Source organism: Salmo salar, chromosome ssa24, assembly GCF_905237065.1.
Source record: "Salmo salar chromosome ssa24, Ssal_v3.1, whole genome shotgun sequence".
Taxonomy (NCBI): Eukaryota; Metazoa; Chordata; class Actinopteri; order Salmoniformes; family Salmonidae; genus Salmo; species Salmo salar.
This window is the reverse complement of record NC_059465.1, coordinates 9,741,146-9,757,466: the sequence shown is the minus strand read 5'-3', so window position 1 is coordinate 9,757,466 and position 16,321 is coordinate 9,741,146. Positions and strand designations below refer to the sequence as shown.

At 43.3% G+C, this 16,321-nt stretch overlaps 1 protein-coding gene across 1 annotated transcript in view; it reads right to left on the bottom strand.

The window, feature by feature from the left end:
* Positions 1–16,321, bottom strand: part of zmat4a (zinc finger, matrin-type 4a) — a 159,583-nt gene that overhangs the window by 59,662 nt on the left and 83,600 nt on the right. Inside the window, exon 4 of the mRNA XM_014170990.2 lies at positions 8,187–8,343. Within this exon, the coding sequence (XP_014026465.1) occupies positions 8,187–8,343 (157 nt within the window). The remainder of the gene's footprint in view (positions 1–8,186; positions 8,344–16,321) is intronic.

Sequence of the window (16,321 nt, the reverse complement as noted above, 5' to 3'; positions counted from 1 at the left end):
TGTTCTGTGAGAGATCCCAGACTCTGTAAATAACTGCACAGCCATCCATTCTCCAGAGCAGAGAGATATGTATAGGTCCTTGGGATTTAAAAAAACAAATGGAGAGGAGAAAACAGCAGGCAGAGGAGGGTATAACACCGTTAAGAAGATGGACTCGTGACCTTTGCAGCAAAGGACAGCTACTTTGTTGATTGGCAAAGGGAATATGCTATGGGCCCTGGTCAAAAGTAATGCACTATATAGGGAGTCAGCTGCCATTTGGGACACACACTGACTTTGTTGCCGCAAGGTAACAAAGAAAGCATATAATGAGAGTGGGAAGTAACAGGGGGACTCAATAAAAAAGAAACAGTGCATTTGGAGCAGGTAGGGGGCAAGTAGAAGAATTAATATAAAATTGTCAAAATTCTCTCGAAATACTGCCATCCTTTTTTCCCACTTCATCCCCTCGCCACTTTGCTTTCTTTCCATCTTTCAGTCATTCAAATGAGTATTTTCTGAAGGATCTACAGTACCTTGTTTACTTGTGTGAACAAAGGAAGTGTCAGTCATATCTTTCCTCAAATTCTTTTTGCAGTAAACAAAGCTCATTAGACTGACACTCACTGTCATTAGATTTGAGACGTAAAGTTTTTATATAATTTGTTATCACCTCTGAAAAAGTGGTGGCTGGGGAAAACATTAGCATTTTAGGCAATCTGTAAAATACCTTTTTTTGTAGTCATACAGTAGTAGAGCAGAACTGATGGATGTCATTCATTATCATCAAGTAAAGGAGACATCATAAGTAAGCTAGATCTCTTCCAAATGGCACCACGGTAGTTATTTAATGGACCTCGAACATAAATGTCTGTTACACTGATAAGCTTTTTGCTGTTTGATGAGATGTGAAGGTGAATTAATTAACCTTATCATGCGCGTTATAGTGATACACCATGGGTTAAATCAAATAATTAAAAGGGTTAGTTAAATAAATCTAACGAAAATTAATGGCAAACTGTACCATCGCTACATAATTGACACCATAGAATTTCTGGAATTTATTCTTATTGTTGTTGGGAAGATAACATTAATTTTCATATTATTATTACCCTGGGGGAATGTATAAAGATGTATGTGTTAAGTTGCATTGCTAACCAATTTGCATGGAATAACATTTAGTATACAGTTGAAGTCAGAAGTTTACATGCACCTTAGTCAAATACATTTAAACACAATTGCTGACATTTAATGCTAGTAAAAATTCCCTGTCTTAGGTCAGTCAGGATCACCACTTTATTTTAAGAATGTGAAATGTCAGAATAATAGTAGAGAGAACTATTTATTTCAGCTTTTATTTCTTTCATCTCATTCCCAGGGGGTCAGACGTTTACATACACTCACAATTAGTATTTGGTAGTATTGCCTTTAAATTGTTTAACTTGGGTCAAACGTTTCGGGTAGCCTTCCACAAGCTTCCCACAATAAGTTGGGTGAATTTTGGCCTATTCCTCCTGACAGATCTGGTGTAACTGAGTCAGGTTTGTAGGCCTCCTTGCTCGCACACGCTTTTTCAGTTCTGCCCACAGATTTTCTATAGGATTGAGGTCAGGGCTTTGTGATGGCCACTCCAATACCTTGACTTTGATGTCCTTAAGCCATTTTGCCACAACTTTGGAAGTATGCTTGGGGTCATTGTCCATTTGGAAGACCCAATTGCGACCAAGCTTTAACTTCCTGACTGTCTTGAGATTTTGCTTCAATATGTCCACATCATTTTCCGTCCTCATGATGCCATCTATTTTGTGAAGTGCACAAGTCCCTCCTGCAGCAAAGCACCCCCACAACATGATGCTGCCACCCTTGTGCTTCACGGTTGCGATGGTGTTCTTCGGCTTGCAAGCGTCCCCCTTTTTCATCAGACCAGAGGACATTTCTCCAAAAAGTACGATCTTTGTCCCAATGTGCAGTTGCAAACCGTAGTCTGGCTTTTTTATGGCAGTTTTGGAACAGTGGCTTCTTCCTTGCTGAGTGGCCTTTCGGATTATGTCGATATAGGACTCGTTTTACTGTGGATATAGATACTTTTGTATCTGTTTCCTCCAGCACCTTCACAAGGTCCTTTGCTGTTGTTCTGGGATTGATTTGCACTTTTCGCACCAAAGTACATTCATCTCTAGGAGACAGAATGAGTCTCCTTCCTGAGTGGTATGATGGCTGCGTGGTCCCATGGTGTGTATACTTGCGTACTATTGTTTGAAGAGATGAACGTGGTACCTTCAGGCGTTCGTAAATTGCTCCCAAGGATGAACCAGACTTGTGGAGGTCTACAATTTTTTTCTGAGGTCTTGGCTAATTTCTTTTGATTTTCCCATGATGTCAAGCAAAGAGTTACTGAGTTTGAAGGTAGGCCTTGAAATACATCCACAGGTACACCTCCAATTGACTCAATTGATGTCAATTAGCCTATCAGAAGCTTCTAAAGCCATGACATCATTTTCTGGAATTTTCCAAGCTGTTTAAAGGCACAGTCAACTTAGTGTATGTAAACTTCTGACCCACTGGAATTGTGATACAGTGAATTATAAGTGAAATAATCCGTCTGTAAACAATTGTTGGAAAAATTACTTGTGTCATGCACAAATTAGATGTCCTAACTGACTTGCCAAAACTCTAGTTTGTTAACAAGAAATTTGTGGAGTGGTTGAAAAATGAGTTTAAATGACTCTACCTAGGTGTATGTGAACTTCTGTCTTCAACTGTAACGAGAGAGAGAGAGAGAGAGAGAGAGAGAGAGAGAGAGAGAGAGAGAGAGAGAGAGAGAGAGAGAGAGAGAGAGAGAGAGAGAGAGAGAGAGAGAGAGAGAGAGAGAGAGAGAGAGAGAGAGAGAGAGAGAGAGAGAGAGAGAGAGAGAGAGAGAGAGAGAGAGAGAGAGAGATGGGTCATTTCTTTTTCAGGTACAGTATGCAAATAACCCAAATGGCTAAGGATACTAAACTCATGCTGCATTTCATCTGAAGCAAAGGCCAACTAATATCTTCATCCTCTTTATGGTATAGCTTTAGTGTCCAATAGGAAAATAACCACCTTTTGCTTCATATAAAAACAGGATATTGAACAGCATTCAGAGCACACATATACAGTGCAGTCTTATTCAGAATTAATAGTTAGAAATCTGTTGAGATTCAGAATCTGTTGGATCAAAAAAGAGAAGGATCAAAGTGTTCTGAATTCCGTGTATTTATCTGTTAATACAAAACCTTCCCTTCAGGGCTTTCTATCCCCCTCTGCCTTATCCCCCCCTGTACAGAAGAAAACTAAATATTTTCTCAATACACACTTCCAAGCGGGCGAGACCACTGCAAGCTGTGCAGTCCATGAAAAACAAACCAAACAAACACAACAGCTGTATATTAGACATAGCCGGTATGGGTTTTCACTCCTCCCTTGTACTTAATTGATGAGTTAAGGTCACTAATTAGTAAGGAACTCCCCTCACATGGTTGTCTAGGGGTTAATAAAAAAAATAAAACAGCAGACACTAGGCCTTCCATGGAAGGAGTTTGACAGCCCTGCTATAGGGTTTTTAAACTACTACGCGTAAACCATACAGTGCTGCATCCAGGTTCAGATGGTACATTTCCTGGGATCATATACCGTAATGGATCCTTAAGTGTGCAGCAGCTAGCCTTTCCATTAGATGTAATGATGCTAAAACCCAAGGTTATAAACTTCAGAATGTGCTTTCTCAAAATGATTTCACAGTTAACCCGAATTAATGCAGTACTTAACCAAATGCAGAGAAAATATATTCCAGCATTATGCTGTTGTGGTTATAGGGAAATGACATTGAAACTATTCTGCTCGCTCATTGCCTGCCGGAGCTTGGAGACAGGACAGAAATGTTCAATATAAGCTGGCGACAGCGCTCGGAGAAAGTGATTAGCCATTTGGGATATTACGGGACATAAGAATACTAATGGTGAATTAACGTTTATTCAGAGCTACCCAAGTCAAAAACAGCATTAGCAGAGGCGGAAATTGGACAGCTCAGTGTGCTAACGATTAACCTTAGACTAAAGAAGCATGTGACAGCATGTAGCAACAGTATATGGGTCAGTGATTATGCACACATATTACCATACAACTAACCATGTCTATGAGGAGTTCAACTAAAAGGGCATAATCATTTATACAGTCATACTTCATCACACACATACCATAAAAGGAGAGGGAATCTAAAGTAAAGCTATCCTGAATATAAGCAGATCTAGCAGTGGTTGTGGTTGGGCGTGTGCGCCCAGAGGGCGTCAAACACCATTGTATTTTCTGAGGGGGCTCACTGATGTCCAAATGAAACTGAAGGCGCCGCCTCTAGTTGGGGGTAAATGCTCTTCCCTATATAGTGCAGTACTGCGACCAAAAGTCGGTTGAAAGTAGTGCACTATATATAGGAATAGGAATAGTGTGCCGTTCAGGACGCAGCCAGAGTGAGGTGTTATTGGCTGAAGACTGAAAGGCTGAAACAACAGAGCTGCAGATCCTGGCGTTTTGTGTTTTGTGTTATTGGCTGAAGGCGGAAAGGCTGAAACAACAGTTTCCTTGGAGATGGGAGGATTAACAGAGGCACCCGGCCACTCCAATAATGTTCATTATGTAGAAATCAATAAGCTCAGGCTTCCTGATGCCCTGGTGGATTTATCTTCCGGACATTTTCTGCCTTCCAAATGGTACCCTATTTCCTATATAGTGCACTAATTTTGACCAGAGCCCTATGGGTGTAGTGCACAAAAGTAGTCCTCAATAAATCCATTAATTTCAGCAGCTAGCATATTTAAGTGTGCAGAAGCTAGCATCTCCAACCTACACATACTGTAGATTGTCCTGTCATTCTGCAGGAGAATGGAGGTGTTATATATTAAATCATTCATGTGTTTACTGTATGTGAAGTGGGGTATGGGTTTAGTACAGTGGCTACAATCTCCATTTCTCATCATGTAATACAGGACAAGTTGTTTTTGTAAACAACAGAACTAAAAGCCCCTCTGGATGTAGGTTAAACATGTTGAAATGTGGATTTGGTGACGGTGAATGACAGACAAAATGAAAATGCAGAGAGATCAACACGTCTGGAGAATGTTCCATTTTGAGAAGCAGCCTACAGTACGGGGTAGTCCCAAATGGCACCCTATTTTCAATATAGTCCAATATAGCCTATGAGCCCTGGTCAAAAGTAGTGCCCTAAATGGGGAATAGGGTTACATTTGGGATGCACACTATGGCTGGGGTCTCTCTGGTCTTCTGTCTCTGACTGAGGCTGGGGTCTGGGGGTCTGTCTGTCTGTCTGTCTGTCTGTCTGTCTGTCTGTCTGTCTGTCTGTCTGTCTGTCTGTCTGTCTGTCTGTCTGTCTGTCTGTCTGTCTGTCTGTCTGTCTGTCTGTGGCTCTAGCTGTATTTGTTGGGTGACAGTGCGATTGATTGCTCTGTCTGGCCTCCCTCGGTTGGGAGAGGAGCATCCTCTGTTCCGAACCATTGGCCACAGATGGCGTGGTTAATGACTGAATCTGTCAGTGACAGACAGGGAGGCATGAGCGGAAATAGCAGACACAGCAGAACAGAGTTTTATCTAACCACTATTTTACAGTATCAGCAATCAGCATACGTTATACCAAATAAATCAAAATGTTATGTAAAGTAACCAAGGTTTTACGAAGGAAGGAGCGAGACACAGCTCACTCTATGAGGAATAACGCTTCCATCCCCTAGTAACCTCCTTACTAACATGACCCAGTAGGCTACTGTACTGCTGATTCCCTGCTGTCTCTAAATATCACAGCAGAGCACTGAGCACTTCCTTAGCTTAAGGAAATCAAGCAGAAACAAAACATAATGCCACTGATTGTAAAACCTTGATTGCAGTATACTCTATTTCCCGCACCAGGGTTACAGTAGCTCCCTGAAGCTGTAGGCTGAGGAGGTGGTTATGTCACCAACATCATGACAGAGGAGGAGAAGGAGGTTGAGGAGGAGGGGAGAAGGACAAAGAGGACGAAGCAAGGGGGAGGAGGAAGAGGGGAGGGAGAAGGGGGACAAGGAGGAGGAGAGGGGTTCAGGCCTGTAATGGTTGATGAGGGCTGCAGAGACATGCCTCACCCTGCTTGGAAGCGACCACTACTCTCCCTCCCTCTAGGTCTCCACCACCATATTATTTATGCAACTTGAATGCATACTGCCCATGCTCACCCTTATTAAACATCAAAGGATAATCATCATACTAAACAGGCACAAAAGCCTTATCTTTAAAGGCATACCCTAATGCGCATATTAAATGCAGAATAATTCCTGCCACATAGTGGGACACAAGGTCTGATCATGGAATAGCGGGAATATTAACTGGATTTTTCAATTTTGAGTAACACGTGGTACGTGTGTACAACACATCCATGTGTGAACTCTACAAAACAACACGTATCAGGGTTAAACAAACGTCACTCGTGGACCAAAAAGCTTTTAAGCTAATCAGCTGCTTTGTTTATCATTTTCCTTTTACCATTGTTTTTCTTTGAGACTAGGGTCCTTTCAGTACCACACACAATTTGACCTGACTCCTGGGGTCAGTTACGGCCGAGGGCCAGGCAGCGTGAATGCCGATGGATGATGATGTGCGGTGAAAGGGTGACACAGCATGCCTCTCTGCTGCTCTGCCCTCATACCCTGAGTGTGGACTCACTGGGAGAAAGGGGGGTCACAGTTTATTTGGAAAGTCCGGATGGTCCATCTGTTGATAAGCAACTGCTTGCTAAGGTTACAGTTAGGGTTAGGTTTAGAATAAGGGTAAGGGTTAAGGTTAGGGTTAGTAGATAGTTGAAATGTTACTGATAGTCTGTAGATAGTCTGTAGAGCATTTACAGATGGACCATCCAAATAAAATGTTATCGAATAGAGGATAAGACGAGAGGAGGAGGAGGAAAGCAGAGTGTTCCCAGAACAGAACGCGCTGAAGGAAAAACAAGACTGAGCTTCCAGGGTGACTGACAGGGCCTAGATATGTTTCAGCTTTATGTGCTGCATTTTGTACAACTCTTTGGCTACATATAGAACTGACAAAGAAACATTTACACACACAAACACACCCACACAGACAGAGACACAGGCAAGGACTGCTACGGTGAGTATTGTGGCAGTTTCAGGCCTTGGCATCTCTTTTCTATTAACACAAACCATGTATTGAATCAGTCTGACTCTCCACTAACTAACAATAGTGGGCTATTGCACAGACTCAAACAAAAAGCACAGAGGGCTTGACACTATATCTGAATTAACAGACAAATAAAAAAAAAACGTACCATCAGTATAGATATTCTCAAGAGAAAGGATACCCCAAATAAACGAAGTTGATGATTTCTGTATTCACCTCCTGCATCCTCTCTGGATATCCAGGTCTCAGGTGTTGCATAAGGTGGAGTGATCTGATTAAATAAAAGTGTGGTTATTTTTTCTAGTCCTAATTTCCCCCATGGCCAGCTTTCATTATTCTCTCAACTGTCAATTTGTAAACAGATTTGCGGTGCGGGGAGCAGCTGCTGTGGTTTACAATATCGTCCAGACTTTCCTCAACCCTGAGGTGCTGCAGCAGACGATGATTGGATCTAATCAAAACACCCACGGACAAAAAAATGATAAGATTAGATTCTTCACCAGTCCACACACACGAGCTGCAGATCCTCTCTTTGTTTAAGCAAGCTAGGTGAGCTGGTATCCCAAAGTCTACCTGTGGCTTAACTGCCTTTCTGCCTGCCTACTTGTTTGCTTGTCAAAGCTAGCACCTTTGTGTGTGAGGACAAGCACATCTGTCGTAACATACATCTGTGTGGTAAACATCTCTGTCACATCTGTCACTGCAAATCTCATCGGATTATCTGATGTCACCACACAGGGAAACAAAATGCAGCTGCTTAGTCTGTAAATGAGAATGAGTTAGAGAGACTTTTCTTTATCCATTTCACTTGCTTTGGCAATGTAAACATATGTTTCTCATGCCAATAAATTGAGAGAGAGTGAGAGAGAGAGAAAGAAAGAAAGAGAGTGATATAGAGAAAGAAATAGAGAGAGAGAAAAAGAGAGTTAGAGAGATGGAGAGAGAGAAAGAGAGAGAGAGAGAGACAAAGAGAAAAAGAGACAGAGAGACAAAGAGAGAGCGGAAGCTACCTTTTGCTGTGATGGCAGGCTGCTCCCCAAGCAGCAGCTTTAGTCTCTTGGCGTGGATTTTGCCTTGGTAATGTGACTGTGCCACCACTGCTGAGGTGAAGGACATGTTACACAGTGTGCAACACTTGTTCTTGTCCACGTCTCCCTCCTCACTGCCCTGCAAGGAACACACGCACGCACGCACGCACACGCGCACGCGCACACGCACGTGCACACACACACACACACACACACACACACACACACACACACACACACACACACACACACACACACACACACACACACACACACACACACACACACACACACAGGTTCAGTAAAAAAGGCTATCAGCCAACAAATAGTAAAAACAAAACAAATCTCTCCCTGCATGAAGGAAGATATTGTTTCTTTTTCCCACAAAGCTTTGCTGCACAGAATCAGACATTTTAGGGATAAATGGACACCTGAATATAACAAAAAATGACACAATTCATCAATGCGTGGTGTGTAAGTATACACTGTGTGTGGTGTACAGTATAAACCAGCCCCAGCAAATACTTTCCATACCCTGTAGGTTAGAGCCGCATGGTGCTTAGGGGCCAGCTGTACACTGAGCACATCAGTAAGCTCTATACGCCACAGTTCCAGGGGACAGAAGCAATCTACACTCCTCGTGGGCTTGATCATTTGGTTCCTGGTGGGATGCAAATGGAGGTAATTCAGCAGTTGTATGGAGTAATACAAAGTGGGGAGTGATGGGATGAGGACCGCTCCCTGAGACTCCATCTGTGCTGCCCGCCTGCTGCAGAAACACATTATTCTGACAGAGAGAGGGGGGAATCAGAGAGAGAGAGAGAGAGAGGGGAGAGAGAGAGAGTGGAGGAAGACAGATACAGTAAGTAAAGACAGATAGAGAGAGAGAGGTGAAGAAAGAGATATATTGAGAAAGAGAGTGAAAGGGATAGAGTGAGAACGAGAGAGAAAAGGAGAGAACGAGAGAGCTAAATGCACCTGGCTGCCAGGCCGTGGGAGACAGATGCAGCCATTTCTACAAGGGAACTACCCCACCAGGCAGGGTCATTGGCAGACTGATTAAAAATTATTAAAACTTCAGACCAAAATCATTCCTATTTAAGTTTACTTCAGCTCATTGTATTGTGATGTATTATTTTCACAATTCAACAGTCACAAACATATTTCACCTTTTTTTTGCTGGCTGGAATCAAGCAGTTTACATTTTAGACACAAAAGCATTACTCATATACATTTCCCTCATATAGTACATTCACAGCACTGCACTGAAAGGAATTTTAAAGAACCATATGCTGGATGAGCCCATCTATGACTAAAATGCAACGCTTGTTTGCATGTATTCTCCTCCACTTCAATCTCCCAGTGGAGATAGTGGGTAGTGATCTGGCTACAGCACAGCATACTGTGACACAACGCTGTACTTTAAGGCACGGTCACACATTACATGGCATCAACACACATCTCCAGTTCTCCTCTATAGATAGCCAGAACAGATTCCTGAGGTAGGAAGCCTAGGCTAGGCCTAAGGTCTGCTGGCTTACAAGAGACAGTATGTGGATGTGTCCCAAATTTTGACCAGGGCTCTGGGTTTGCTGTCTACACCTAGGGTCTGCTGCCTACACCTAGGGTCTGCTGTCTACACCTAGGGTCTGCTGCCTACACCTAGGGTCTGCTGCCTACACCTAGGGTCTGCTGTCTACACCTAGGGTCTACTGCCTACACCTAGGGTTTGCTGTCTACACCTAGGGTTTGCTGTCTACACCTAGGGTCTGCTGCCTACACCTATGGTTTGCTGTCTACACCTAGGGTCTGCTGCCTACACATAGGGTCTTCTGTCTCCCCCTTAGGGTCTTCTGTCTACACCTAGGGTCTGCTGCCTACACCTGCTGCCTACATCTTCTCAGAGACAGAACTGTTAATCTGGGCTAGATCCTTCCTTTCTGTCTGGATAATAAGGGTGAGTAAAAATGGCAGACTACTACCACTCCCACAGACTGAGCGCTGATAGGAGAGCAACCTGAGTGGAGAGAGAGAGAGAGAGAGGCATCCTGGATACTGCACTGTGAGTCACTCAATGACACACACACATATACACAGCACCCCTGCCTCCTCCCGCCCTTAGCATGTCCTTCAGTGCTTCTGTCTCTCGGACAGGGACACGCGTACGTACGTACGCACGCACACACAGACACGCACACACATTTCCCTTACCTAGCTCACCCGAACAGTTAATGCAGAGCAGGCTATCTCTTATCATTTCATACCTCATACCATAAATAATGAAAATAAATGGGAAAATGAGACCAAAATATAACAGGAAATGAACCTTCATAAAATCTGAGCCAATCACCATTTCATGGTTAATTAATACAAGATAAATGAGAGTGGGTAATTGCAGAGAATCTAATTAATGCTGAGGTAACTGCACACTGTTTCTGTGCTGCCAGCCAGGTTGAATGGTGTTAATACTTAGTCATTAGGTAGAATCGTCTGTCAAGAGGGAAGCATTACCATCTACATTTACATATGAAACCAATAGTTATAGGAAGGGTTAGGCTTACCATCTACATTTACATATGAAACCAATAGTTATAGAAAGGGATAGGCTTAGCATCTACATTTACATATGAAACCAATAGTTATAGAAAGGGATAGGCTTAGCATCACATTTACATATGAAACCAATAGTTATAGAAAGGGATAGGCTTAGCATCTACATTTACATATGAAACCAATAGTTATAGAAAGGGATAGGCTTAGCATCAACATTTACATATGAAACCAATAGTTATAGAAAGGGATAGGCTTAGCATCTACATTTACATGTGAAACTAATAGTTATAGAAAGGGATAGGCTTAGGATAGGCTTAGCATCTCCACCCGGCACAGCCAGAAGAGGACTGGCCACCCCTCATAGCCTGGTTCCTCTCTAGGTTTCTTCCTAGGTTCTAGCCTTTCTAGAGAGTTTTTCCTAGCCACCGTGCTTCTACACCTGCATTGCTTGCTGTTTGGGATTTTAGGCTGGGTTTCTATACAGCACTTTGTGACATCAGCTGATGTAAGAAGGGCATTATAAATACATTTGATTGATTGATTGATTGATTAGCATTTACATATGAAACCAATAGTTATAGGAAGGGATAGGCTTCAAATTTTCATTTACATATGAAACCAATAGTTACAGGAAGGGTTAGGCTTAGCATTTTCATTTACATAGAAGGACTGTAATTAATGTAGCAGTGCAATAAATCCTTCTTATGAAACCGTTACATATAGGCGGCGAGAATATGTGTAAAGCTCAGCAATGAACGATTTAAAGTTTCAGTTTTGATTTTCTTTAAAAAAAAAAATGCTTTATGTGGGTTCAACGCTGTAGCAACACAGAATAAAACAATTGATGGTAGTGACTGTACATTACTATTACCATTAGAATCTAACCATCATTTGTTCACATTACTTTACTTAAACAAAATATTTTGGTTATGTATATTACATAATTGTTTTTAGTATCATATATGATGATGACTTTACTTTTTCATTAATAAAACCCCAATGATAGTAGCGACTACCCATTACTGCATATCACTTATTAATAAGCCATCCCTTATTCACATTACTTTACTTTAAGGAAATATTTAAGTTGTTGTGTATATTTTTTTATTTTATTTGATGATTTATTATTTTATTCCAAGTGACTGACTGATCTACAAATCACCTTTCATCATAAATAACAACTAATTATTTGTAGTTCAGTCAGTCAGTTACAATTTACCCATGATACATTGCGGTTTTGATCCTCTCGAACACGGCCAATGAGAACAGGCAGCTGTAGGCGCAATGGATTCTAGTCATTGTAGTTAATTACCACGTGTTCTGCATGTAACTACGATGAGCTGGACAACATGTACCAGAGACAAATCTATCTAGAGAAATGGCACAAACGGGGTGTTGAGCGCACAACTTTTTTTTTTACTAAAAGGAATTCAAATAATTTAACTTGTTGGTCAATTAGTTATTTAAAAAACAAAAATGAACTGACATTTCGGTTAATGTACAGCATTAGTTGATGAGAAAGAGAGGGAGAGAAAAATAAATAACGAGATAAAATGAGAAAAAATGAGAGACGTTGCATTTCAGCAGAAGACTGACTGCTTCATTCCCATTCATGTGAGGCATAATAAAATAATATTTTTGGTTTGCAGACATTAAATTATCTTTGCTCTCAATGCCATAGCTGCACATTTTCATCTCAGTTTAAGCAAAGCAGAAGCATATCCTTGCCCATATCCTTGCGCTACAAAAAAAGAAGAGATACAGTATTATGCATTACTGCACTGAACCATCATGCTGCAGCAATTGTGTTTCTTTTCTCCAGTGCTGCTGCATCAAAGTCACCACAACAGGTTTCATTGTCCAATGAACCAGACTGTGTCTAGGTTCCCATTGATTTCCAGCAGAGAGGGTGTGTGTGCTTGCATGTGTGCATGCACGCTCCTGGAGACTCTGTAGGTCTGCATACAGTAGCTGATATGAGGATAATTCTGTAGGCCAAGGAACACTCAATATTGTGTCTGTGTCCCAAATAGCACCCATTTCCCTTTATAGAGCACTACACAGCCTATATAGGGCATGGGTACTCAAGTACTATTTGAGAAGATCCATACACACAAATTTCCTAGGTGGCAAAGGTCCGGATGGCGTAGTAACAAACCTCCACCTTGCAACCTATGCGACCCCAAAATGTTCACACCCCTCTTGTTGGCGGAGATAACATTTAGCATATTTAAAGCTAATTTCCTGCAATTCTACGCATTCTTCCATGTCTTATGTGTGTTTATATGAAACCATGGGTCGAAGCCTGACCGATCCGGTCTGCGGTCCGCCAGTTAATATAGGGAATAAGGTGCTATTTGGGACAAAGCCACAAATGACTCTGGCGAATCTACCTCCAGGCACATAGGGGGAAGTAGGACAGCAAGTGCAAGAGTAACCAACAAAAAGTTGGTCCTAATATAGACTAGGTCAATGCATTCTATTGCTGTCAGCTGAGGCCATACAGGGAGGCAGGCAGGGAGGCACTGAGTGGTCCAGACATTGTAATCACTGCTGCTCTCTCTCGTCTCTCTCATACCCCCAAAAAACAGACAAAACTTTGACCTTCACATTAGACATCAGTGTGTGTGTGTGTGTGTGTGTGTGTGTGTGTGTGTGTGTGTGTGTGTGTGTGTGTGTGTGTGTGTGTGTGTGTGTGTGTGTGTGTGTGTGTGTGTGTGTGTGTGTGTGTGTGTGTGCGTAAGATCACACACAAACGACATGAACTGTACTTTATTCCACCTGAATATGTTTAAAGACCTCAATGAGAGGAGTATCAGTGAAATGTTGAGAACAAAGCACATTGTGGCCACAGAATACAGACACTGTTGCCCTACTCTATTTAAATAATATTCACATAGGACAATTCAAATTTATTTTGCAAAATGAGAGGTGACATTTATCATCTTGTGCACTTTTATTTGAAACGGGTAACCAGTAGCAGCCTTTCTCACATCATTCATCTACTGTTTATTGTTTATTGAAGGGATTAAGGAATGAACAGCGGGTTTCATCTTCATCCAGGCTATTCTGAGTGTAAAGCAATTATAAACACAGCTAGCGTCGTCTTGTCTTCACACCATGGATGTCCAAGTAGATGGAATGACTTTGAGGAGATTGTGATTGGCAGCTCTGCTTTTTGAGCTTGCAAGCTGCGGTAGTGTATTGAGTACTGACTCTTATCACAAAGTCAGCTAGTTTAATTAATTAGCCATAATATGCTGCATGAGTCTTAATGAAAATTACTTATGACTGTTTTAGAAAGTTACTCTGCATCCCAAATGTCTAGAGCCCTATAGGCCCTGACCAAAAGTAGTGCACTAAATTGGGAATAGGGAGCCATTTGGGAAGCATACATCATAACTACCATGGTTCCACCCGTCACCAGGGGACGACAGAGACCGTCCTAGAGACATTAATGACACTCAGGTGTGTCCTATTACTAATTATGTTTTCCCTTTAAGAGAGGTGTTTTCTGTTTCCCTTTGCAGTAGCTTGATTTCAGTGTTTTCTTGTTTTCCCACTATCACTGTTATCCTTATGTTCTTGCTTTTCAATAAAAGTATTTACGTTAATCCAAATCATTGATTCCTTGTCTGGTCAATTCTCTGCACCTGGGTTCAACCTCAGCCCCTCACAGCAAGCTGCTGCCCCAACATGGACCCAGCAGAGATCAACCAGATCTAAGAAGTTATAACCCACCAAGGAGCACTGTTGGCACGGCAGCAAGAACAACTCCCAAATCTCAGAGACCCTCCAGGTACTTACGGATTCCCTCCAACCACAGCACGCTCCCAACTGAGGAGGATCCAATGCACAAGTCTCATCGCCCATTGCTACAGGCGTCACCGTAGTTCATCCAGGGCCCCTGCACTGGGAACCCAAGATCCCAGCCCCCGAGCGGTATGACGTCCACCCAGGTGGATGTAAGCATTTCCTTGCTAAGTGCTCTCTGGTGTTCGAGTTACAGTCCTCCTCGCTCCACACCGACTGGGCTATGATCGCCTACATCATCTTTCTGCTCTCGGGCAGGGCCCTGGCATGGGCAACGGCTGTGTGGGAAGAGCAGCCACCATCCTGCAGCTCCATATTAGCCTTCACTGCCGAGCTGCGTCGAGTCTTCGACCACCCAGTCGGCGGACGAGAAGCAGCAAGCCGACTATTCAGACTCCGCCAGGGTGCCAGACCAGTGGCTGACTTTGCCATTGAGTTCCGCACCCTCGCCGCCGAGAGTGGGTGGAATACTGAGGCACTGGTAACCGCTTTCCACCATGGTCTGTCTAACTCCATCAAGGATGAACTGGCAGCTCGAGAACTGGGAGAGGACCTTGAGTCCCTAATAACGCTGGCAATCAGGATTGACAACCATATCTGAGAATGGGTGAGACAGCGGTCTTTTGACACCACTCCAGCATCCTGGTTTCCTGAGCACCCCAAGCCCACAGAGCTTGTGCAAAGGCTGTTGCCTCTACTGCGGAGGTCTTAGTCATCTCCGTGCTGCATGCCTAGAGCTGACGGGAACCACCAGGGCTCACCAGGACAAGGGGAAACCCTGACGAGCTGTGCAGAATCATCCCAGCTACCCAGTCACTGTCTGTCACTACCTGCAATCCTCCACTCGGACAACCGTCAGCACCAGATTCAAGTATTCTTGGACTCTGTGGCAGCGGATCATTTCATTGATCAAGACTTCGCCAAAGAATTACAAATCCCTTGCATGAAATGTCCCATCCCGCTGCAGATTCAAGCCCTTGAAGGACGGCACATTGGTTCTGGCGAGGTGGAATATCAGACCAAGCCCATTCTACTGCAGGTTGGGATGAACCACTCAGAGACTCTTAATTTTCTGTTGATATCTGCTCCCGAGATCCCCTTATCCTAGGGTACCCCTGGCAAGCGCTACATAACCCATTCGTTTCCTGGTCCATGGGACACCTGCTAGACTGAGCCTTGCCGTGTCCTCCTGCATCCATTGAACACCAAGACTTCTCTGCTTTCCCTCTCGAATACTTTGACCTCCAGGAAGCCTTCAGTAAGAGGCAAGCCACCACCCTTCCCCCTCATCGTCCATACGACTGTGCCATAGAACTGCTACCAGGCTCCACACCTCCCCGGCGCCGTCTGTACTCCCTCTCGACACCTGAAGCAGCAGTCATGGGCAATTACATCCGCTGGAGGCAGGTTTCATTCGCCCCTCTACATCCCCAGCTGGTGCAGGCTTCTTCTTCGGGTGTAAGAAGGATGGAGGCATGCGTCCTTGCATCGATTACAGAGGGCTGAACTGGATTACGATCAAGAATCGTTACCCCCTACCCTTGATGTCCTCCGCCTTGGAGTTGGTCCAAGGGACCCAATTTTTCCCCAAACTGGACCTCCGCAACGCTTACAATCTGGTGAGAATCAGGGAGGGAGATGAGTGGAAAACTGCCCTTAACACCCCTAGTGGCCACTATGAGTATTTAGTCATGCCCTTCAGATTATCGAACTCACTGGCAGTATTTCAAGCATTGGTCAATGATACTCTT